Below are 24,446 nucleotides of genomic sequence, written 5' to 3' on the forward strand. Positions count from 1 at the left end.
CCCGATACGGAGAGCTTTCCATGCAGTTCTGCTCAAGGAAAAGAGCAAGTCTCAGAAAGTATTTGGATCATCCTATCTGTGCAGGGTCGGGAGGGGAAGAAAAAAATATATATATATGTAACTGTGTATGAGAGCATTTTTTAAATAATAAAATATATGTAAAAGCAGGGAATCTACACACTGAACCAATAACAGGAATTACCTCCGAGGAGGGGCGTGGCTAAGAGGAGGCGGAAGGGAAGGGGATTCGGGCCCCTTCTGTGCACTTCCGTTATCCTGGACCCCTCGGATGCGTATACACTGCTTGTGTCCTTTGTCTTTCTTTCTTTTTCTTTGGCGGGGGGAGGGGCAGAGGAAGAGAGAGAGACTCTTGAACAGGCTCCGCGCTCAGTGCAGAGCCCAGCGCAGGGCTCGATCTCGTGACCCCGAGATCGTGACCTAAGCCGAAACCGAGTCAGAGGCTTAACCAACTGAGCCACCCAGGCGCCCCTACTTTACCTTTTCTGATTTAATTCGAACGACTGGTGTCTTATATTAAGGTTTTATGTCCTCTGCCTTTCAGCCCTGGAAAAAACTCGAACAGAATTATTCGACCTGAAAACCAAATACGATGAAGAAATTACTGCCAAGTAAGTCTCTGCCTGGCTTCCACCGTCTGCATGCTTTCGGTCAGGTGTCCCCAGCTTTGTTAATCCATGGAAGACACCCCGCCACCCCACTTTGCCCTCCTGTCTGTTGGCTTTCACAAAACGGTATGGGATTTAGGAGGCGCTCAGCCTCAGGGCTACCGTGGGGACAACAGCAGCACCACCATGAGCTGCTCGCGTCAATCTGATGACCGTGGTGTGACAGTAAGCTCTGGAGATCGTCGAACACTGGAACTTGTGTCCTTAATTATTAGGAAGCCTCATCAGCATGTGCTTTTTTTCTAAGAAAGTTTGGGAACAGGGCATCTTACAGAAGAGGGGACACATGGGACCCTTGGGGGAGCTGGGTCTGTGCAGATGACGTCCCCTTTTCCCTGTGTCTGCGACCTTGGCTCCCACACAGATGTATTTACTCGCGCGTCACACTGGGCATCCATGTACAGACACATCCATGTACGGACACACAGGGCCTGCATCTGTTGGGGGTGGGCGTGTGTCACACGAGGCTCTTGCCAGAAGGAAATCCGTGATCTGGGGCAGCACGGGCACACTCCACCCACGTGCAGAACACCAGAAAAGAAGGAACAGTAGTGACAGAAATCAAGAGAGATGACAAAGCAGCAGCAGTTGTCCCTCCCCAGTCTCCCCTGTCAAAGTCCAGACAGGAAGGGCCACCAGACAAGAAGTTGAGCCACCTCCTGTCCTGGGAGCCTCCCCCAGTGTCCCCCAGAAGCCCATGCCCCCCAGGCTGCCTGTGCCAGTAAGAAGGGTGCCCCGCTGTGCTCCTGCTGTGCCTGTGCGGGCATCACTGCCCGGGGCGGGTGGGGGGGCGTTGGTATCTGGCCCCCTATTCTGCCAGCCTGGCACCCTTATTTTTCTATTATTTCTTCCTGGATTTTATTCTACTAAGAATAGTCATTGTCTTTCTTGGTAAATTCCTTCTTTTTTTCCCCCCGACAAGGTTTATTATTTTGTTTTTGTAACCCACATTTCTTTCTAGAAGACATAGATACGTCTTGCATTTCTATAATTAACCAAAGCTTGCTCTGTTGCTCACTTCAAAAGTTGTGCAGCCCGTCTCTGAGCCCCTCTAAGCCAGTGTTTCTCAAACTGGGTGTCAGGGACAAAGTCAGTGTAGTGAGCGGCACCCGGCGGGTTGAGCAATAAAAAAGAATGGAAAACAGAAAAACAGAGCGGAGTAGACAGTATCCCGGCTCCCGGCACAGGGTAAAGTCGAGTATTGTTTTGTGACACTTTCGTGTTCATTGTGTGTAGAAATCTAAAAACACAAAAGTACGGTTATTGGGTTGCCGTGTAAAATGCAGTTCTTTCGGGGGGTCTCAATCAGAAATTACTTTGAAAGCCGCTACTCTGAGAATGTTTTAAGAGGCTCAGCTTCCAGAAGCTGGTGCCTCCTGCCCTGTCCTCCCGGGGCGTGCCGGAGAGGAGGTGCCGTTAGCCGCAGACATGCACCTGCTTAGGGAAGAGAAGCAGCCTGGAGACATCCGGCCTCTACCGAAGCCATTCAGAAATGACAGCAAATAATGCTACTTGTCACTTGAGTGCTAAGTACTGGTCCCTGGGTTAGACTCATCCTTTCTTTATTGGGCTTCTAGAGAAGCCACAGAGAAAATTTGTGTCCATTGAATGGTTTGTCTTAGGCGTTGGGGAAGCGACTTAGCCCAAAAGAGCCATGTAGAAAGGGCTGACACGCTCCCCGCCCCCAGGTTTCCATCCGCGCTGGGTGGGGAATCTGGCGGCTGGGGAGCTGCCGGGAGACAGCCCAGGGGGTCAGGGTCTCTCCTCCTCTGTCCCCACCCTCTCTGACCTCGCTAGAGGCCAGGCTGACGCTGGGGGAGGACAGCACGGCCACCGGTCAGGGCCCTGCTCCCAGGTGACCGCCTCTTAAGATGATAGAGATAATTTTCAGTCTTGAGTGTTTTTCTAGTTACGGATTATAGACACACTGACTCCTGGGCTGGACAGAGAAGCCAGCTCTGTCCTGTTACAGGTAAGAATTAAATCTTGGGTCCCCTGAACCAGCAAGGTCACCAGGGGGGCCCCAGAGGCCCCAGACCTCCCCTCAACTCCTACAACTCTACTGGCATCTGATGGGCAGTGGCGGTCACTGGTGTGGGCTCAGTGAGAAATATTTCCAGATTGTTTCTCATCATTTCAGTGTGTCCTAAGGCCAAAAAGATTTTTCCCCCAAAAATCCAATGAAATGAAAACCCCTGGGTGACTTGCTTATGTTCGCTAAACTCCAGTAAGTGGAAATAGAAGCAGAATGTATGAGAGTTGCTTATTCTAACAGAATGTTCTGCTTCGGGACCGGCTATTGTCACAGACTGCTTTCCAGGGCCATGGGCGCTCGGGGCGCGTCACCTTCCAGGATCAGAGCCGGGAGTTGCTTGCCCTCCCCCTAGAGGAGCAGGGAGGCAGGGGTGCGGCGCGCCTGCGTGTGCTTGGCAAGAACAAGCCTAACTCAGGAGGGTCACGACTCAGAACAGAGCCACTGCTCAGCACAGCCGACATTCCTAGAGGGCCCCCTCTGAGCCTGGCCCTGTGCTCGGTCCTGAAAATCCCAAGGTAGAAGCTTCGGGGAGACAAGCCGTTGGAATCCAGTGTGATCACTGCTGTGGTAGGGGGGCCGTCAGCTGGCACAGCGTGTGTGCTGCCAGGGTGTCCCCAAGACTGCGCACTCCAGCGAGGGGCTGGCAGCAGGGATGCCACAGAGGGAATGTGGCAGCTTGAGCCAGGACTGGCCGGGATGTACCACACTGAGGCTTGCGAGGACCTGTGGCCTTTGGGGCGAAGAGTGACCCCTGCCCTTACCCTCCGCGCTTCCCACTGCTAGAACTCCCATGGCCGAACTCAGCAGCAGCCAGTGGGCAGCCTCTAGGGGAGGCTCAGCCAGCTGGAGCAAAAGGAAAGGGTAATCAGAGAAGCCTTCCTGAAGGAGGTGACATGTGGTTTGTGGTTGAAAGATGAGTTCGGGTGAGGGGCTGCTCGAGGCAAAGGAGTGCGGGTGTGCGAGAACATGGGGCCGCCGGGCTCACCCGCCAGACGTGCCAGACATGGGGATGGGGCAGGGCGGGTGCCGAGTGTGTTGGGAGCGGGGGAAGGACAGTGGACTCAGGCCCGCATAGGGGTTGGGCATTTCCCAAGTTGGAAGTGGACTGACTGCTAACAAAAGGCAGCCTAGGGCCAAACTTACTGTACATGCTTCCCAGAGTAAGTAATCCACAAAAAATGTGGAGAATGGACTGAGTCAGTCCTCACGACTCTGTTGTAGCTTTGCGGGGAGTCCATCGGCCTGGGAGAGCGCCTGTGTGTGGAGCCTCCCACCTCGCATCCCTCTCCCCCTTTATTTTATGGGGAAGGTTTGTCGCTCTGCCATCCGCCTCGGGCCCACCGTACGTGTCTCTTAGTAGACTAGACGTCTTCTCGTGAATACGTACGAGTAGAAGCCCACCGGGGGCAAACCTTCTCACAAATGGTCTTAAAACATTTCTAAACCATTTCTTTGCTCTCTCTCCGAGAGTAGGGAATTCTTAAATCACAAAAGGGGGATGGGGTGGCAGGGTCCAGCATTGGTTTCAGAGAAGGCTTCCCTGCTCACAGGGCGGGGGTCCGGGCCTCTCCCGTGGCCGTGGGGGCACTCGCTGACCACCACTCCCACTTTCCTTACCCAACGGCGGACACGCACAGCGGCGTGGTGCAGAGTCGGGGAGGGGGTGCGGGCGGCCCTTAGCATGGCCAATAGTGACCGTTCCGTCTTCCGTGATCAGCAGAGTGGGGCCTGGTATGTGCTTCTGATCAGCAGACCTTGGGGAAGGTGGGCTCCCCAGGGGCTTCCAAGAGCCCATGTTGCCCTCGCCTCTCTGTCGCTGGGAGATGTCCCCCGCACTTGGGAAAGCAGCCCGCAGGTCGAAGGCCCCGAGGCCGGTCTAAGAGCCCGGTTTATTGTGAGCAGTCACCACCCCGCGTCAGCTGGGACAGCGCAGGCCGACTTGCAGCGGGGAAGTTTTCCACGCGGAGGCTTGAAGCAAAATGTAATTAGCCTTTATGTGCAGAACAAGGACCCATTGATGAATACAGCTGGTCTTTGTTTTGTCCCGTCATTGAGAGTGGGAGGTAAAAGTGTTCTTCTTCATGTTTATTAATGCAAGATTCCTTAGACAAGTGGCAAGCACAGTTTAATATTTGTTGGAACATAGGGGGGTTTGCCAAAACAGTTGTGTAAGAGGATTGCAGGGTTGCAGAGTATAACCGTTTCTGGGTTAAATAAATGAATTATGTCTCTGCTTCCCCCCCCACACACCCTTTTCCTTTCTTTTTTCTTTTCTTCTTTTCTTCTTTTTTTTTTTTCCTTTTTTTTTTTCTTTTGCCCCGAGAGGGGCACCCTGGGTCCCGATCTTCCCACTTGCATTAGCAGATGGAAAGTTAGCAACCCGATTGACTTCAACCTGCACAGGTCAGCCAAGCAGAGGAGTGTGGATTTTAGTAAGTAAACAGGTCCCTGGATGCCCGTGGAGGTGGACAGCTGCTTCGGGGCACGTGGCACCTGGCCCCGGAGAGAGCCTGGCCCTCACCTTCCACAGCCAGCCGCCTGGGTTCGTGGCTGGTCAGCACCGCACCCTGCAGGAGGGGAGCGTTGTCTCCCCGACTAGCATCCTGGGCCGAAGTGCAGGAATTTCTCCTCCCGTCCACGGTCCCCTCTTTGCTGGGTCCCCGGAATCCTGGCACAGAAAGAGCTTCCGTTACAACACATACAGTCCGCTCACTGCGTTCCTCTCGATTGTGGCCTGTGTGTCTGAGCCTCCCGTGGAAGAAAATACCGAATTGTACTGAAATGCTCTGTGTTTTACAGCTAATGTGAGTCTTAGGAGAATTTGCACCTCCCGAGCCTTTCCTGCCAGAAGAATTCATATTTCTTAAGGTTGTTCATGTTCTAGTCCTTTCCTCTGTACTTCTGAGAAAGCCCTGCATTGTATACACGCCGACTTCCATCGTGTGTTACAAAAAGGGACATTTGTGAACAACTTCGCTCGGGTTAATTTTAGAGTATTTTCTTTCGAGCACGTAGGGAACCAGTGCCTTCTCACAGGACACCGTGCACTCTGAGAAGTGAGCCTGGCTTAGGGCTCTGTGGGAATTGCCGGGGCAGGGGGCCTGTATGTGCCCCACGTCGTTGAGGGCGGAAATGCCCAGCAGTGGGGCGCGTGGGCCCCGAGAGGCGCTCTGACAAGGGGAGGGGACCGGCAGCTGGAGACCCGATGCGCAGGTGGGGCTACGTGCAGACCACCTGCTGGAGACTGGCGGTGGGGTGGACACCCTCCGCGAGCGCGGGTCACTGGGGACTAGTCCCCGGAGGTTTCTGGCCTGGCCCCGAAATCCAGCGCCCTGCACACCCTGAGGTGGTGACGCGTGACCGCCTTGAAGAGAGCGGTGTCACCTATGGGAGGGCCAGCCAGGCCAGAGGTCGCCGTGGAGCCCCTCAAGCCTTCGCTCTCCCTCCGGCCCCCTCCTGTCAGCCCTGGCAGACTGGTTGCTCCTCTATTTATTTATTTTGACACCTCCCCGTGAAGGACTTGTGGAAGGGGGCCTGGTAGAGCGCAGGCGGCGGAGCCCGAGAACCGCACAGCTGTTCTGATGATCCCGCTGGACGCCTGCGCATCGCCGTTGAACTTGACAACACCGGCGCTGGTCTCCTGAAATGGAGTCTCTCGGCTGTACCTTTAAGAGCGGAACATTTTCTATTTCCTGTCTTTTTGATGAGTCATCAATTTCCAGTATGAGTTGCTGTAATTATCCTGGTTAGATTAATTTCCCTAAAAATAGAGAGACAGCCACTTTGATGGTTTCAAGGGGCTGGGCTTGAATAAAGAACCTGCTGTCCCTTCAACCTAGAGGCGGTCAGATGACGCTTGCGGGGAACAGCTAAGGACTTTGAGGGGAGAAGAGGGGGCTTTCCCCGCTCTGTGGCTTTAGCTCCCAAAGAGCGTGACATGCATTTTGTAGAATCCTAGGATTCTCCATCCCTGTATCAGCATTTCACCTCACACCTAAAATCCGACGCCTGGGTGAGCCCCAGAGGGCTCTCCTCGGCCTCTCCAGCAACAGCAGCGTCTCTAAGCAGCACAGCCCAGAGCCAGGCTCTTCCCAGCCCAGGGCACTGTGTGGGAAGAAGGGGATTGTTTCATCTTTCCAAGTCCACGTCGAATTTCCTCTGAGTGCCGAGGATCCTTCACCCGTCCCGTGGACTCCAGATGTGTCTGGACGTTTACCCAGCGTTGGCAGGAGACCGGGGTCTCTACGCCTCCCCCCTTTCAGCCACGCTCACTAGAAGCCTGTGTTAAAATGTCAGGCCCGGTGTCAAGTGCGGGGACTGCAGAATGAAGGGGACGGGGACGTTCCCGATGCCATCTGCGCACGGGCTCGCGTGCCCCGCTCCGAATGCTGAAACACCCACGTACCCATGTGCCTACGCGATGCTGGGCGGGGTGTGTGTACAAACGAGCTTGTGGGTAGAGAGAGAGTAACCCCGCTCCTCCGGCATCCTTGAAGAGCGTATTAGAGAGAAAAGCATTAGTCCTTGACTGTCGCCGGGGCTTGGCATGCTTTTATAAAAATGTCGTGTTTATAGAGACCCTTGAGGTTTCCCTCATTTTGGGATCAAGGTAAAGCTTGGGAACTTCACAGTCTGCAGCTCAAGGAAACGGAGAAGGAGACTGATGGCGAGCACAGCCGTCCCAGTGCCTCTAGAGACCTGTCGGACGGACGTCGTGACCTGTGCCTGCCTACGTCCAGGACGTACTGCGAGTGTTCCTGCCACCCGCTCGGTGGTGACAGACACCAGCGGAACTGCCTCCGGAGAGGGCTTGTCCTGTCCCTACACCGTGTGCACGTCCCCACGCTCGTGGGTGACCTCGTCAGTCAGCGTGAGCCTTCGCCTTGACGACAGCCGGGTGGGGTCTCTGTAGCGTGCGGCCTGGACCCTGACCGGTGACATTGTTTACTCCCTGGGAGACTCCCAAAGGAAGCTGATGACCTCTAAGAGGAAAGCAGGAGCCATCTGAACCTTTGAAGTGCTTTAGGCAGGAAGGCTTGTGGAGGCCCTGCCTGGAACTGCGCACTGCCTCGGGCCCTCCCCGGGGAATTCCTCCAAAAGCCATGCGTTTCTGCCTCTGCACAGGAGTCCCCGGCTACTGCTGAGGCCCAGGACCGCACCGGTCACCAGGAGGCGGCCCATCTCCTCCCGTGCTTCCCAGGTGGCTGAGGGGAATGTGACAGGAGGTGCACCGACCGGCCCAGGGCCCTTTGGAAGGGAGGCAGGAGGGCTGGCGCGACTGACCTTCCCGCAGCACACCCCCCGATCAGCGAAGAGAGTCCCCTTTGTGGGATATTTAGTATTTTTCATTACAGGAGTCCTCCGTGTGTGTTACACCAAATGTAGAAAATTCTAAACAGTTTTAGAAAACAGGTCATCGCTCGTTACCGCACAGAAAGAACCGTCAGTAACATCCTGGCCCAGTCCCTCCAGTGTTTTTTCTAGATGGTGCTTTGTTGCTGTTGTGTCGTATAGATTGCGTCAGATTTCATTTCTAGGCTGCTGGTGTGGCTGGTTTGCTTGTTGTTGTTGTCTTACTTGAGGTGTAACTGTTTCTTTGCTGTTGGTAACTTCCCTTCGGAAACCTGATGGGTGCTGTCCAGCGCTTCATCGGATAGGTGTGCTGTGGGGTCAGTTACTCCTCGGTTGCCCTCTTGTTTGGGAGCCCGGCTCTACACTGCTGTCATTACCTCACAGGTGAAAACTAGAAAACTCCTTTCGTGCCGTCTTTTCATGTCACTGTCCCACTAGTGGCTGCGGGGTTTTCAAGTGGCTTCCCTGTAGCGTCATCATACTGGGAGAGCCTGGACCCCAGAATGCTCCAAGGGCCCCAGCATCCCTCGCCTCACTACCAGACTGCTGTTTTGTGACGGTGATAGACGTCACAGCCTCCTCTGGTTGGGGGACGGTGGAAGGCACTAGGCCTAGAGTCAGGAAATCCTGGGTCGGGCCCCAACTCTGTCACAGGTGGGGCCTGACGAAGTCCCCTCCCTCACAGTAGCCGTGTCCTCGTTAGTAGAACGATGGGACCGGGCTGCACGGCTGTGGGCAGCATCGAAGAGCCCGCCCCCTTCTTGGGCTCTGAGCGTTACCCCACAGCTGCTTCCCAGAAGCTGAATCTCCGATCTTGTCCGCCAGCAGGACCTGCACAGCCTCTCTGTAGATTGGCCTGCAGGGAAGCCACCGACCCAGACGCGGGGGACAGTGGGAGCATAAGGGGGAGAGCCCCGCTCTCAGGGTCACCATGAGGCTTGATTGCTGACCCAGTGAGACGAGTAACCGTGGGCAGGGCACCCAGTTTCTGTCCTCAGGACGTGGTGTCCTCAACAGCGAGGTGGAGGAATGCCCCAAGCGGACCCTCAGCGAGTGGGCCCCAGCCACCCCTCACCCTCTCCCGTGGTGACCTTGGGAAAATCAGGATGTCTATGCCACCAGGCCTCTTTGTCCACGTCGGCACGCTGCAGCTGGGGGAGTCCTCGTCCTGAGGGCTCGGAATTAGAAATCCTGACCACTTACCACTTGGGTGCTGCTGGGCGGGAAGCAGAAAGCTCCAAGTGCCTAGCGTTGTACACCTGTTAATGCCCTAACCTCTGGAGGGTCACATCGAGGCGACTCTCAGACTCCAGGAGAGGCCTCACCCCGTGTGGCTTGGAGAATTTGGGGCTCTCTGGACTGTTGTAAAACACATTAAGAGAGCTGCCAAACATCTGGGCACCAGCAAAGATGTCTGCGGCTCTTATTCTGGGATAGCGTTTAAAAAAAAAAAAAAAAAAAAACTTTTTGGAACCAGCCTTAAGAATGAAAAGTTTCCTCCAGGAAAGCGAGAGCGAGCTAGATAATTGAACTCATTGATTTCCTTCACGGCTTGTTTGGCCTTTCATTCCCTTCCTGAGGTGCTGTTTGTTGAGGAATGTCTCCAATTGCCAGAAAGACAGTGGGGTGTCTCATATTTCCCCGCCCGCTCCCCCTTCAGCCAGAGCCGAGTTCCGAGGCGAGCCTGTGATATGAATTTTTAATGCAGAACTTTATAGCCTCACTCTGGCAGCCCGGCTGCATTGCTCTCCTGAGCTTTCAGATTTAATACCCTGATGAACAAGCGAAGACTCGGGACATCGGCACCAGGGAGGCTTAACCCCCCGATGACCACACGTGCACCCTCTCGTTTCCCTAAAGGTAAACCTAAAGGAGTCGGGAGGTAAAAAAGAAATTTTTTCAGTCCTGCAATGTTTGGGATGTTCTCAGCATAGCCTGGAGCACCAATAGCAGCATAGTCTCAAAATTTTATTGGACGGCATACATACATTTGTACCTTTTCATTTATCTTTTCCAAGACGGCCTGTTCCCACGCGAACGTGCTTCTGCACCCTCTTCTAGCCAGAAGATGGCTGTACAGTTTTCAGGATTTACCCAACAAAAAGGCCACCAGATGCTCCCATGTTTTTCGTGGGAAACTCAAGCATAATTAGAAATCTAGAAGTTGTCATCAGTCACGAAGAATCAACCACTTACATCAAGTGGTCAATTCTGTGTGTAGGCCTATGGTTGATTGTCTTTTTTATTTTCTCTTTCTCTCTCTCTTTCCCTGCTGGTAGCTCTGTATATTAGTGAAGGCTTTTAAATTAAGGGGGAAAAAATTGAGAAGAAGCTGTCTACAAAAACTGCGTGAGTTTAAGTAAGTCAGAAGGATGGCGCTTCTCATAAGTGGCACCAGAATAATTGGCCGTGAGGAAGATAAGAGAGAGCTGAGCCCCCGCAGCACTAAGTCTCAATGTTTAAAATCCTTTAAATGTAAAAAATGAAAGCGTGAAAACACGAGGAGAAATTTTTGGGGGCTCCTTCTTTGATGTGAGGGTGGGGAAGATCTCTAGAAGCATGAGGCCCACGGTGGGAAGCTCTGTATTTTCAGCTCCGCCTCCTTTCTAGACAGTTCTGCCGTGGGCGTCGCAAACTCAAGCGAACTCACCATCCTCCGTGACTCCCCTCTTCCCCACGGACTGTTCCCTCGCATGTCCTCCCCACCCCAGGCAAGCACGGTCTGCCTTTATTCCAGAGAACGGAGGGTTCTTCCCGACTCTCATCTCCTGCTGCCCTAATCCGTATTAATTCCACCTCCTCGAGACCTTCCGTATCCCTCACTTCTTACTGTAATAATTTGGCTCTTTTCATCTCTCGGCCCCGAAATTCACTGTCTTCCCGGCGGATCTCCCTGCCGCCAGTTTCTTCCCTGGACTAATCCATCCTCCAAGTGTCTGTCTGCCCAAAGTGTCTTCCCGAAATATAAATCTGATCCTGTTAAAATCCTTCCTCCTTAAAGTCTCTCCGTGGCTCTGTCTTGCTTCCACTGAAAAATCCTCACAGTCCCAACCCTGAGCCGCTTCATGAGCGCGTCCCCCCCCCCCCAAATACTTCACAGCCTCATTTCACACCAGCTCCAGCTCCCCACCTGCCTTCGGGGGGGTCGCGGGCCCTTCCCAGGCTCACCAGGCTCCGACATCCCCGCTCAGAGTTCCCAGCTTCCTTCCGCAGCAGCTCCCACCTCTCCGGCCTGTGCCTGTGCCCGCGCGGACACGTGAGCGGAGGCTCTGGTCCCTCTCTTTCCACGGAGGGAATGCGGGGTGGGGCGGGGATCATGAATCTGGATCCAGAAAACATACATCTTTATTTTCTACTGACATCTGACTGTGCAGTAGCTTTTCCTTCCCTTGCACGTGAAGTCACCAGACTGGAATAAGAATCTTGAGGCTCGGTTGCAAGTGGATCTTGCATCACGTTAAAATGGTTGTAAATACCCTCAGATTCTTTATTCCTTGCACGGATAACGAAGAATGTTTGTTACTACATCATAAATTTGGGTGGTTTTTTTTTTTTTTTTTAGGTACCGTAATAACCGCACATCAGAATGATTATTTCCCATAGTAAACTTGGATATTGAAAACCTTTTTCTAGAAAGAGGTCCATACTCCCCACCAGACTGTGGACCACGGCTCAGGGAAGGTTCAGCATCCGTCACAGACCAGCAGCGTCTCGAGGGCCCCAACTAGACCCTCCCCCTTTTTTACCCCAGGACTTCGCATAGTGCTGTCCCCCACTACGGGGGGTTTTAGTGATAGTCCGTGCGGCTTTCACGAAACTCCCCTCTTCCAGGTGTGGAACAGTTGGGCCTAGGGCAGGGGCGAGTAGCGTCCCAATTCCACAGATGCAGCAGTGCCAGCTGTGTGGATGGACCCTTCCTCTGGCGATGGAGGATGCTGTTTGCCCCTCAGGGTCTGCCCCCCACATGCCTAGACCCCCATCTGAAGAAGCAACGCAGGAATTCAGGCTGTCGGAGGGCCAAGCCTGTAACAGTCCGCAGCATATGCTGTCGGCCTAACATGGGGCACGAAGCTCCGTCACCATAAAAGAACGGGCATCAGAAAATCTGCAGCTCATTTTCCTAACGAAGGGAAGGGGTGAAAGCATTTTCTGTCTAAGCTAAGGGACATTTCTCCTTCCACAAAAAGGGAGGCAGTGCCCCTTCCCCCGTGCCAGGGTTATTTTGAAGCTTCGTCTGTTCAGTCATTATCTGCTGAGTGCATCCTAGGTGCTGGGCTCAGGCTCAGGCATGGGCCTCAGGACTCCCGTCTTTGCACTTGATCGTCCTGACCCTGGGAGGTTCACTTTAAATCCCATCTGTATTCTGATGGCTCCCACACTGATGTTTCTGGCCCCGACCCGCCCGTAACGGATATCACAAGCTTCACGACAAAACCAAACTTTCCCACTTTCCTCTCCTCCTTCTGACTCTCTCTCGGCTGATCGCTCTCTCCTTAGAATCCGGGTCCCTTTGCCACTGTGTCCCCAGTGCCCAGAACAGCGCCCGCTCAGCGCTCACAGATGTTCTTGGTCCCTGCTCTAGAGGCCACCACTGAGCAGAGAGCAGATGGCCAGGTGATGAACGTGTAGGTAGAGTCAGGTGTCATGTGCTACCAAGAAAATTAAAGCAAGGGAAGGAACAGGCAAGGCGGGGAGAGAGCCTTGCTGGCTGCCACGGATGGTCGGGGACAGCAGGGTGCCTCGGTCGCAAATGAAAGGCAAAAGCCCGGAGCACGGGCTCCACCCACGGGCGCTGACTCTGCCGTGGACACTTACTCGGAGATTACTTACCCGGGGTGGGGGTCCGGCGACCACCCTTCAGAAAACTGATCTAGGCGCTGTGGTTTCATTTGGCTGATACTTGGTTTGAAGACAGAATTGCCCAAATAAGGACAAGGGACAGGACTCCGATGGCCCTTCTGGAGCACCTCGTCTGCGTCCAGTGCTCGAGCGCATGCATACCTCCACGGGGCCGCGTTGTGTCAGACTTGGTGTGTGACAGTCCCGTCTGTCATACCAGCCCAGGAGCTCCTCAAGGGCTCACGCATGGGTTCCGAGAGTCTGTGACGGTGCCTGACCGGGGTGTCCGTCAGTGTTTGGATAATCCTCGAGCTAGTGCACGGGGGTGAGCAGACACCTCCCTGCATCATCTCATGTCCTTGACCTTGGTACTCTGACAGTCACGGTGTCTGCCCCTCACCAGAAGTTCTAATGAACAAGATCCTTGGGATATCAGCCTATCTCGAGAGCCCAATCAGGGGAGGGGAGGGAGGGGTGGGAGGCATGCGCGTGCGTGTAGCTGTAGCTGGCGCTCTCACGGTCAGCCCCGTGGGCTCTGCTGTGCAGTGTCTGGCAACCCTTTGGACTTCTCCCCAGGGTGTCCCAATACCAGGTGTAAAAGTACCGAATGAGGGGTTTTCTAATGCATAATTAGGACATGCAGCCAGGTTGCTGGGTCAAGCCTGGCAGAGTCTGCTCGGTGGCCTGCGAATGCCCCAGGGTCCTGGTGGCACCAGAGCGGTGCGAGGGACTCCGAGGGGCTCCGAGGGGCAGGGCTGGTTCACGGCGACCTGAGCTCTTCTGCTTCTGGCCTTCTGGAGTTCTCATGCAGGGTGATCGCTAAGCGAGTCTGCTGTGACTCAACGGATGCAGAAGCTCCTTACGTGCTGCTGCGGAGAGATGTCGTCCGAATCATGTACTCGAGCGGGAAGCATAGGACTCTGAACTTTGAGCGTTGAACCCGCGCCGCGTGTTGTCAATGCAGACACCGGCTCTCAGAGGGGATCTGGGGCCGGCAGGTGCCTTTTCACCGTCCCGCTTTCTGACTTTTGAATCTCCTGTTCAATGAGTACCTGTTTAGTCCTTCTGGAGCCTTCACATCAGTGGATCCAAAGTGGCCTTGAAGCCATCAGGCACCTCCCTCCCTCCGAAGGCACAGCCCGTGTTCAGCCCCATCTCTGTCCAGCTTAGAGTCCATCACTACGACAGACGAAATAGCACTTTGGAACCGTCTTCATGAATGTGTGTATCTTTAAAGCAGCCCCGTACTTCTCTCCTGCAAGCTTAGTTAAGTGTACCCCGCAGACCCTATGGAGAGGAGGCTGAGCCTCCTGGCACAGGGGACAGATCTGGGGGCTCACCCGGGTCCACTTGCCGCAAACAGTGAGCCCCCGGGCGAGTCCAGTTAGCCTCCCGCTGGCCTGGGTTTCATGTTCTGTGACTGTGTCTGCCTCCACGCGAGCTCCCAGGGGTTAATAGGCATAAAGTGTTCAGTGGTCGCATTGCCAGGGGCCAGGTGATGGGTGCTGCTGCCATCCCTGCGAACGTGTCTGACGCCCTGTGCTCCGGCTCCTGTGGCAAAGCTAGCCGCTACCAAGAGGGCTTCGTGACCCTCCACCGGGCCTGGCTCCGTTGTTCACAGTTCAGTAATTAGCCATCTCAATAGAAAAATGAGATCTGAGCCATGTTTTATCTCTCCGTAGCCAGTTTCGAGAACAGACACGTCTACATATCTCAGATGCCCATGGCAGTGGGTACACGCATCACGTAGCCACGCACGCACATTGGTGACACAGACGGACGAGCTCAGGACTTTCTGCTTTGTATACTGTCCTTTGTCCTTTTGTCTTACATCACTTGTAGGTTCCTGTAACACCTGCTCATCTGCTGATTTGTCATTTTGGTGGCAAAATTGTATTTTCTTCTCTCAATGAATTAGGGTTTATGTAACTGTTCTTACCACTCTTGCTTGGTGAGCGCCTGGGTTATTTGGGTTGTTCGTGATGAATTTTTGTTCAGAAAAATAATCCCCAAAACTGTTTTTCAGAAAGAGAGATCATAGGGCAAAAGAGAGACTGTCTTAAGACTTCTTAGCTTGTTGCTTTGCAGAGGGATGGACCGTTTTGCAAGAACAGCTCAGCTTTCTGCTCCCCCAACCCCAGCCCAAATTCCAGGGGTGTAAGCCCAGAACTCCAGTCTGGCCTGGAGAAGAAACACTGCTTGTCTTAGAACTTCTGTGGCAAATCCAGAAGATAAGGGGCAGGCTGCAGTGATTTTCACCATCTCACTGCCATCGAGGTGGGACCTCACGTTAGCACAAAACTCGGTATTTTCCTGTCTCTCTACCCTGTGTGTTTCCTTACATCCCAAGAACATGGTTAGGGTGGAAACAGGGTAGTAATTTCTACACATATTTTGGATTTTAATTACTCACATTTTTAAGTGATTTTCTTTTCATTTACGTTCTAGTGATTTCCTTGTGCAGAGGTATTCTATCTAGTTTATAGGAGACAGATGCCATCAAATGTATCACAAGTTATTTTCAATGCAGTTTCAGTCGCGGAAGATGGTCTTTCCTTTTCCAATCCATTTTCTTAGTATTGTTTTATGATTTAACTTCAGCCTGTTTGGAATTCCTTCTGGCATATGAGGTAGAGTACGTGTCTGTCTGTTATTCCTCGTCTGAATATCCAGTTCGTCCCACAGCGGCTGACGATCCCTTCCGCTGGTGTCGAACACTGGAAAAATCCGACATAAATATCTACATATACATCTGGATTCCTGTCCGGAATGCCGTTCTGTTGATCAACTTTCTGTTCTAATAAGCACCACGGGGGTTTGCTCATGTCTCTGTTTTCCATTTGGGTGTTTTGCACACCCACTTTGCTCTTGTTGGGATTTTTTTGTTTGTTTGTTTTTTGTTTTTTGTTTTAAAAAAAACTCCAGTGTGGGTGCCTGGTTGAGCATCTGTCTCTTGGTCTCAGCTCAGGTCATGATCTCAGGGTCATGGGATCGAGCCCTGCATCAGGCTCCACGCTCGTCATAGGCTCTGCTTTTTCTCCCTCCACCTCTCCCCACTCTAAACAGATTGATCCATAGATCGATCGATAGATCATTGGTGGGGGGGACCTTTGGTATTCTCATCCCCTAATTTTTTGGCACACAACTTGTCACTTCACCAAGTTTTATTAATCAGCTTGGGAGAATTTATAATTTATTTCTCTTCAATGCAACTGCAAGTAAGAAATGTCATCATTAACTTCCTTTGCCACTAGCACTTTATAATTCGATTTTCTAGAAAAGGAATTCATGCCGTGTTCTTTTAATTCCCATGTGTTTAATATTTATATCCCTGTTGTAGGTAAGATAGATCTTCTGTTTTCTGGATATTTATTACTGGCACATGGGAGTTGTATCTTTTTTTTTTTCTTTTTTCTTTTTATGTCCTTACCAAAAATCTTGAGGCTTTGCTGAACTCGTTATCTCCACTCATTTGCTGCAGTGAACCCCTTGGATTTGGTGAGCATGTGACTGTATCGCCCGCAAATAGTGCATTTGCGCCCTTTCGCAACAACCAGGACATCCGATCTTCTTCTTTTGTTCCTGTTCTTGAAAGGAGCGTCTCTCTTATTTCTGTGCGGAGAATAAAGGAGCCTCTGGGTTCTGAGTGTCTGTCCTGTTCACGGCGGCCAATCTAGCGCTTCCCCCATTCAAGTTCAACCGTGACCTGCTTTTCCAATTCCATGTGCTAGAACCCGTTCCCTGTGCCCTGCTCTCCGAGCTCTGTAGTGGGTTTTATAATAGGATTATATTCTATATATTGCATCTCTGTACGTTTTTATATTACCTGTTTTATAGATTTTCCTGCCTCAGGATTTAAGACAAGTTCAAGCTTGTTGTGCTTTATCATTTACTGTGCCTTATGTCTGGAAAGTTCTTTTTTCTTTTTCCTTTTTTTTAGGATTTTACTTATTTATTTGACAGAGATCACAAGTAGGCAGAGAGGCAGGAGAGGATCGGATGCATTGTTTAACTTTTACTGATCTCAGAAATTGATCCCCTGGGTGTTCGGGGTCTTTCTCCTACAGGTTAAACCTGGGGGGGCCCCTACCTTGTTTGAAAAGTGACTACATTCAGTTTTCTGTCCAGAATTACTGTGATCAGTGATCACAGGCGTAGCCGAGCGGTAAGGCGGCTGTGGGCTGTACATGTCCTCCTGAGGCAGGGCCTCGAGATGCCATCAGCTGTGGCTCTCCAGCCCTGACGTGTGAAAGAGGGTTTGGCTTGTCCACTAAGAATCCCTTCCCAAATGAATTCTCTAATAAAACCGGGAAGGTTTTTTGTTTAATTTAAAATTGTCATCACCTCAAAAAAAAAAAAAATTTGTCATCACCTCGACCTCCCAAAATATTCAAAAGTGGCCTTAACACAAAACACAGAATCCCTGAGGCACTTAGGGTAGATGAGGGGAGTTCAAGGGGAGTCCTGCGGGGAAGATACTTTTAGGCCTTGGATTTGAATTTTAAAAGCTCCATTGTGGGGGGTGTCTGGAGCAAAGGACTCTGGGCTTCTGCTCAGGTCATGATCTCAGGGTCATGAGATCGAGCCCCACGTGCGGCTCCATGCTCAGTCCTAAGTCTGCTTAAGACTCTCTCTCCCTCTGCCCCTCCCCCCAGTCTCTAAAATACAGAAATAAATCTTTAAAATTAAAAAAAGAAAAAAAGCTCAACTACGGTAGCCTGGAGTGACTAAGACATTCCATACGTAGGGTTTTTAAAGAGTTCCGTATCACTGGGACTGATGCACTGTTTGCTTGGCTACGAGGGAAAACTTTATGTGCAATTAACCTTTCTATTCCCCGCCCCCACCCCCGCCCGGGTGTCTAAGTATTGTGAACTTCCTTTGTGGTATTTTAGTGATTAGACAGGATGGAGGGTGTTCTTAAAGATTCATGGCCAAATCCGATGATGTCAGAACGAAGGGAACGGACGGTCTTCGTGGGGCCAGCAAGTCTGGCCCCGTCTGGATTGTTTGTCTAACACTTCACAAGTGGAATAGGAACCGCTGAATTATTCATTTTCAAGTTGCCCTAAAAAAGGCACTTACGCGGCCGAAATGCAGACGTTTGGTGCCAGCGAGAGGAAGAGGAAGGTTGCTGTCTTTCCTGAGGGGTGCTGGGCCCCTCTGCCTCCTAGCCCTGGGGGCGGAGGCCACCTCGGGCTGGCTCACGTGCAGGGCGCTCAAGGTTGGGGCCCGTCGCCTTGACCGTGGGCTTGGAGGAGAGGAGGGAGGAGCAGCTGAGAGTCGTAGCTGTGCAACGAGAACTGTTTTTATTCTTCGCTTTAGCTTCTCTGCCACCAAGCCTCCTCTTAACATATCCTACCAAGTAGTACTTAGGGGAGAAGAGGGGTAAATTAGGGTTCTTTACGCTGGGGACGAGAAGGAGGGCTCCCGCCTTGGGCCTGCTGCTCCCTGGGACCATGAGCCCCTTCCGTCACTACTCTGCCCCCGGGCCTCAGTTTCCCCACCTGTGAAATCTGAGCGGTTTCCTCCTGTAGGCCTGTGGCTCCCAGCAGCAAAGCGTGTCCTGCTCACTCCTGGGGCCGGCGAGCAGCAGGGGCAGGGCCCGGAATCAGAGGCATTCTCTCGAGCCTCGGGCCGGTAGCTGGGCCAGCGCCTGTCAGCTGTAGGCAGGGCTGCGGGGTAAGCAAACAGGGAAAGAGAAACAATCTGAAAGGGGGTTCTGGAAGAGCCAGGGCTCAGACTGGGGAAGCAGGGCTCCAGCCTCCAGAAGGATGTGCTGACAGAGCCTACACTGAATGCGTTCAGGAGACACTTAAATGCGTGCATGAAAAATGGCACGAACGGCGGCCCCTCCCTAACATCGCTTTAAAGACGAAAAGTGAGCAGGCAGCAGTCTGGGTCCGCAGGCTGCTGGTGGAGATCTCTGCTGGAAGGTCCCTCGTCCTGGCCATCTGGCTCCCCGGGGGGGCACAGACACAATGCAAGCGGTGAGGGGGTGCGCGCGGGACCTGGGTGTCCCGTCTGGAGTTCATTTTCCTCCTGTTCTCTGGTCGCAGCAGCCTTTCTCTGGATCAAAGAAAAATATTCACGTTTGACTTTCCATCCATGTTTATCTTACGGAGATGAGCTTTTCGTGTGCATTTTTTTTTTCCCCTTTGCTGAGCAAGTAAATTGAGATTCTGGGGAGTTAATTGACTTCACACAAGCCCGCAAAGTGTGGCGTCCGGGCGGAGCTGGACATCGGCACAGAGGCCCCCCCACTGCTGGGGGTTCTGGGGCTCAACGGCAGCCGCCCGCCTGCTCTGCTTCTCGTTCCTGCGCAAACGGGTGGCAGGGTCGACCTCCTACAAGCTTCACTAGTCCACGCCTGGTGTTGGAAGGATACAAAACTGCTGTGAGGGTCGTAGCTTTTCTTATTTATGCTTTTTTCAGTTTACTTTTTGTGCTAAATTTCCAACACACAGTAGATGACGGGACCCCAAGGTGCCTGGGTGCAGTTCCAGATTTCCCCATTAGGGGGCACCTGTCGTGCCTGTCCCCACCCCCACCCCGTTTTATCCTTAGGCTCTTCCAGAATCCTTTCCCTTCACCTCTAAACATGTCGACCTCATGTAAAGACTCTCCTTCTATGCAATACTTGCATCAGATCAAAAACTAATTTCATAATGACTTTATTTCTTACATTTCTGGTTACCCCCAGTCATAGATGGCTTAATTTTTTTAGTTTGCTGGGCTCAGAATTCAGATAAAATCCAGACTTTGGGATTGGTTGGTATGCCTCATTCATTTTCTGGACACCCCCCTCTTCTTCCTTTCCTGGCAGTTTGTTTGCGTAAGAAACTGGCTCGTTTGTCCTGAAGAGTTTCCCACAGTCCGGGTTTCGCTGACAGCATCCCCGGAAGTGGTTGAGCGCGTTCTTCTGTCCCGTGTTCTAATTCCTGTAGGTGTGTCGTTGAACCTAGAAGCTCGATCAGATTCCGACTGGAAATTCTGGGCAAAAGCCACCCTTTAGGTGGTGTTGCGTATCTTTGTAATGTTCTCAGGTATTGAAAATCAGCCCTGGGCAGAAGAGAAAGATCCTGGTTTTCACGCGCGACAGTAAGAACCGTTATGTGCGTGAGTCCTGGTCTGCAACGCCCTTTTTCACCCCAGCAATGCTCTTACTTTATCCTGTGCCGATTTCCTTGAGAAAGGCTGCATTATTCCTGCGGCGCAGATGGCTGTCCAGCTCACGAGTCAGCCCAAGGTCAAACATTTAAGGCAGTGGGGAAGAATTTGAGCCTCTTTGCTCCACAGGCCACGCTCGTTTGCTTTTCCAGACCACAATCTTCCCTAATTTCACCTCCAGGACCTCCATCCTCCCAGGGGCCCCCGGCACTTGGTTTAAGGAGAGAAATCTCCATCCAGCCTGCTCCTTGCTGCTCTGAGAGCATCCGTGCTAGAACGCTAGAGAAATGGCAAGAAGCCCCCCAAACTTCCATCCAGACACTTGTCCCAAGAGGCTTTGGATGGTCTCAGTAGCCAAAACAGAATGAATTATGCAATCTCATAATCTGATTGTCAGCCACAGCTGTCCCGTGTCCCTGCCCAGAGATGACTGAAGCCTGAGTGACAGTCACAGGCTGTTTGTGATCACACGGAGGGTCAGACCCTGGCGAGGGACGGGCTGCTTGGAGCTGTCCTGTTAGCTCGGCCCAATGCTGAGCCTCGTGCAGGCCGGAGAAGACCATTTCATCGGTCAGCTAGCCACCCGAGTCAGCTAAACAGTGGGGCCAGGAGGGAAGTTTTCTTCCCATTGGGATTGACAAGCGGAGACGGAACTGCAATTGATTTTGTTACTTGTTGTATCATTTAAGCTGAAATAGAATGGTCAGAAAAACAAACCAATTGTGGTTAATTTCTGAGCAGGCAGAGGTGACGTTCTGGCCATTTCACTGTCTGAACACGATTTCATTTGCAATAAGAAGAAAACCCACGATTTCCGGAACGTTTGGCCTGGAGGTTAAGCACCACAGTCCTCTCTGCCTGGGCCCTTGATTTGACGGGAGGGAGTGACCTGTTTGATCGGAGGCTTGGAAGGGAGCCTAGTGGCTTCACCCCTGCCCTCCACTCCTGCCAGGGCAGAACTAGCTCAGCTCGGGTAGAACACGAGAGATAGGTCTGGTCATACGCAACAGGGTTGTCCAGAAGACCCTTCCCCGCTTTCTGCCGAGTCCCAGTTTGTGCCCAGCTTTGTGTCAGGCACAGGGAAACGCTGGGAGCCAGGCTGACTGGCCCCGTCCCGGGGAGCTCACGGTCCAGTGCACAAAACAGAGCCTAATTCCAGATCTTGACATACATTTTTCTCCAAGGAGATCATTCTCCCCTTTTTCAAAGGCTATGAAAAGTGGCAAGAAACTTAAATCTGCAAAAGCAACTGAAAGGTCCCCCAATAATGGGTCTGTGATTAAAGGAGCGAGACTGATACAAAGCGAAGGTCAAGCAAAGCTTTATTTCGCGCCAAGCATCAAGAATCAGACCGAACGTTGGGGGTCGTGCTTCTTACAGAGAGGGTGACCTTTCTCTGCTTCACAGACTAGCTTTTAAGGGCAAAGGCCATGTGGTTGGGCCTGGCCACGCACAGGTGGCCAATGAAACTGTAACACACAGAGAAAGCTGCACAGTCATGTTAGGTCACACATAAGTGACCAATTGAATTACAATTTACCCTAGTAGATATTTGAATTAGCCTATCACCTTGGTCAGAATTGGCACCCAAAAGGCATCCAAAGGGCAGGGCCCATACTTCTTGGTAACTAGGGAGACAGTATGCGCCCCCCCCCCCCCACATTGGATGTCTCCACCTGGCCTGACCCACTCTTGTATTTGGGCTTTGTTACCTGGGACTGGTTCCCGGGACTTGTTTTTAAATAAGTTCCTGAGGTGGGGCAGGGTCAGTTTAAGTTTTACTGCATAAACAGCAAAATCGCTGTTTAACCCAAGATGGAATCCCTCTGGCTAAATAGGCCCTTACAGCAACTTACACACTCTTTCCTTGAAAGTCATGTGTGCAGTTTGGCAAAATACCCCTACGCCCTCTGTTCTTTAAAATACCAGCCCATGCGCCTGGGTGGCTCTGTCGGTTGAGCATCTGCCTTCTGCTCCAGTCATGATCTCAGGGTCCTGGGATCAAGCCCTGTGTCGGGCTCCCCGCTCAGCGGGAAGGCTGTTTCTCCCTCTGCCCTTCCCCCTACTCGTGCGCTCGCTCTCTCTCTCTCTCTCTCTCTCTCTCAAATAAATAAAATCTTTTTTAAAAAATAAAAGTAAAATAAAACACCAGCCCACGAACGGTTGCTTGTCAGGTGCAGAGTGGATTTTCCATAGCACGCAGATGTCGCGTATTTGCATATGTAGCCGGCCAATATCTAGCATGCCCCTGCTGTGTTCTCTGAGATTACAGCAGTGAGCGAGTGAGTGATCAATATATGAATAAGATACTTGGAGACCAGAATAAGTGCAAAAATGAGTGGACAGAGCAGAGCAGGGCTGCTGGGAGGCTTTTCAGAGGACAGCCACCAGGGCTGAGCCGTGGACGGTGACTAGTGACAACAGCCACCTGTAGGGACCCCAGCAGAGGGGACAACCCTGTGGCCAAGCAGATTTCCCAGGAACAGGACTGAAGAAGCCACGAGAGCATTAACTGATTGAGCGTCAGGAGGACATTTACACGGGATGCCTGTTTCTAACGGGTTTAAAAAACATCCGCCAGGGGGCACCTGGGTGGTTCAGTGGGGTAAAGCCTCTGCCTTCAGCTCAGGTCATGATCCCAGGGTCCTGGGATCAAGCCCCGTATCAGGCTCACTGCTCAGTGGGGAGCCTGCTTCCTCCCCTCTCTCTGCCTGCCTCTCTGCCTACTTGTGATCTCTCTCTCTCTCTCTGTCAAATAAATAAATAAAATGGTAAAGCCTCTGCCTTCAGCTCAGGTCATGATCCCAGGGTCCTGGGATCAAGCCCCGTATCAGGCTCACTGCTCAGTGGGGAGCCTGCTTCCTCCCCTCTCTCTGCCTGCCTCTCTGCCTACTTGTGATCTCTCTCTCTCTGTCAAATAAATAAATAAAATCTTAAAAAAAAAGAAAAATCCGCCAGGAGCAGAGTCCTCCCCAAGCCCAGTGGCTCCGATGGGGAAGCGGGGCCTTTCTCAGGCTTGTTTGTTTTGAAGCCTTGATGGCCTAAAGTCTGGAGAAGGAGCCGAGGTATTTATGGGAGGCGGTTCTGTAATCTGCTGTTGAGCCTCTGCTCCCTGCAGGGCCTGGGCCCTCAAGGGCATGAGGGGTGTTCAGGCCTTCCTGGGAGGAAGCAAGCCCAAAAGAAGCTCCTGGAATCCACGGCTCCGAACATAGCGGACTGGTGGCCTGCAGACTGGGCTTGACCACAAACCGCCAGGGAATGCAGTGGAAGGAAGGGCTAGTCCGTGGCCTGACCGGGCCCTCCCAGAGAGGTGGTGGCCAGGCCAGTGCGGGCCAGGGGAGGGGGACAGCAGGTGGAGACGTCTCAGGGCTCACATGCCCAGCAGCCTCGTGCACACTGCACAGAGAGAGTCCGAGCTTGGGTATTCTAAGAGCAATGCCGTCAGAGCGCCTGGCCGGTTCAGTCGGTAGAGCAGGCAAGCCTTGATCTCAGGGTCATGAGTTCAAGCCCCATGTTGGGTATAGAGACTACTTGAAAATAAAACCTTTAAAAAAAAAAAAAAGGGCAGCATCGTCAAATCTCTAATAGCTTGCTTTGTCTACAGAGAGAGGGAAATGCTTTCAGAGTATGTCATATGACTTCAAATGGCAAAGATAAGACAAAAGAACCTGAAAGCCAATCTCATATAAAAGTATTTATAAAAAAAAAATACTAAATAAAATGTCAGCACACAGAATTCGGGAGCACACTAACCACAACCAAACAGGCAAATAACAGTTAGTGTAATTTGCCGATTTAGCGAGTCACAGGAGAAAGACCTTTTAATTTGCTCCATAAATGCTTTTTTAAAAGGTACTTAATGAAATCAATATCCATCTTTTATTAAAAAGTCTTAATAAAATAGGAACAGTTGGATATTTCACTAACAAAACAAAACACATCTATTTAAAGTCCGAAATGAGCAACATGACTGCATGCCCTGGCGGTCAAGACGCCAGGCAGGGATCCCTGCTGCCACCTTGCTTTGTCATGTGCTTCTGGGAGTGCTGGTCACTGCCATCCTCCAAGAGAAAGAACTGAGAGACAGGAAAAGGCAGGAGGACGCAGCCCCGTCATGGGCACACAAGGGCACAGGACACTCCAAAGCCCAAGAGAACAACCGAGAAGCTATTCCAGGCTCGAACGGGCACCCACCGCGTTGTGATTCTTTCTTCTGTCTGGAAGGTCCTCCCTCAGGCCCACAAACTCCTCTGCCCTCTGGGATGTAGACCAGATGTCCCTGAATCCGTGAAACTCTGCCTCCTCCTGTCTGCAAAGGAGACATTGTCCATCTGTCCCTCGGAGGGCTGTCACTGTGCCACATT

At 52.2% G+C, this 24,446-nt stretch overlaps 1 protein-coding gene across 2 annotated transcripts in view; it reads left to right on the plus strand.

Annotated features, from left to right (window-relative positions):
* CUX1 (cut like homeobox 1) overlaps positions 1-24,446 on the plus strand; it is a 351,017-nt gene that overhangs the window by 214,794 nt on the left and 111,777 nt on the right. For both annotated transcript variants that reach the window (XM_059414613.1, XM_059414614.1), the window contains exon 8: positions 563-629. In XM_059414613.1, the coding sequence (XP_059270596.1) occupies positions 563-629 (67 nt within the window). The remainder of the gene's footprint in view (positions 1-562; positions 630-24,446) is intronic.

Source organism: Mustela nigripes, chromosome 11 (genome assembly GCF_022355385.1).
Source record: "Mustela nigripes isolate SB6536 chromosome 11, MUSNIG.SB6536, whole genome shotgun sequence".
In the NCBI taxonomy this organism is placed as follows: domain Eukaryota; kingdom Metazoa; phylum Chordata; class Mammalia; order Carnivora; family Mustelidae; genus Mustela; species Mustela nigripes.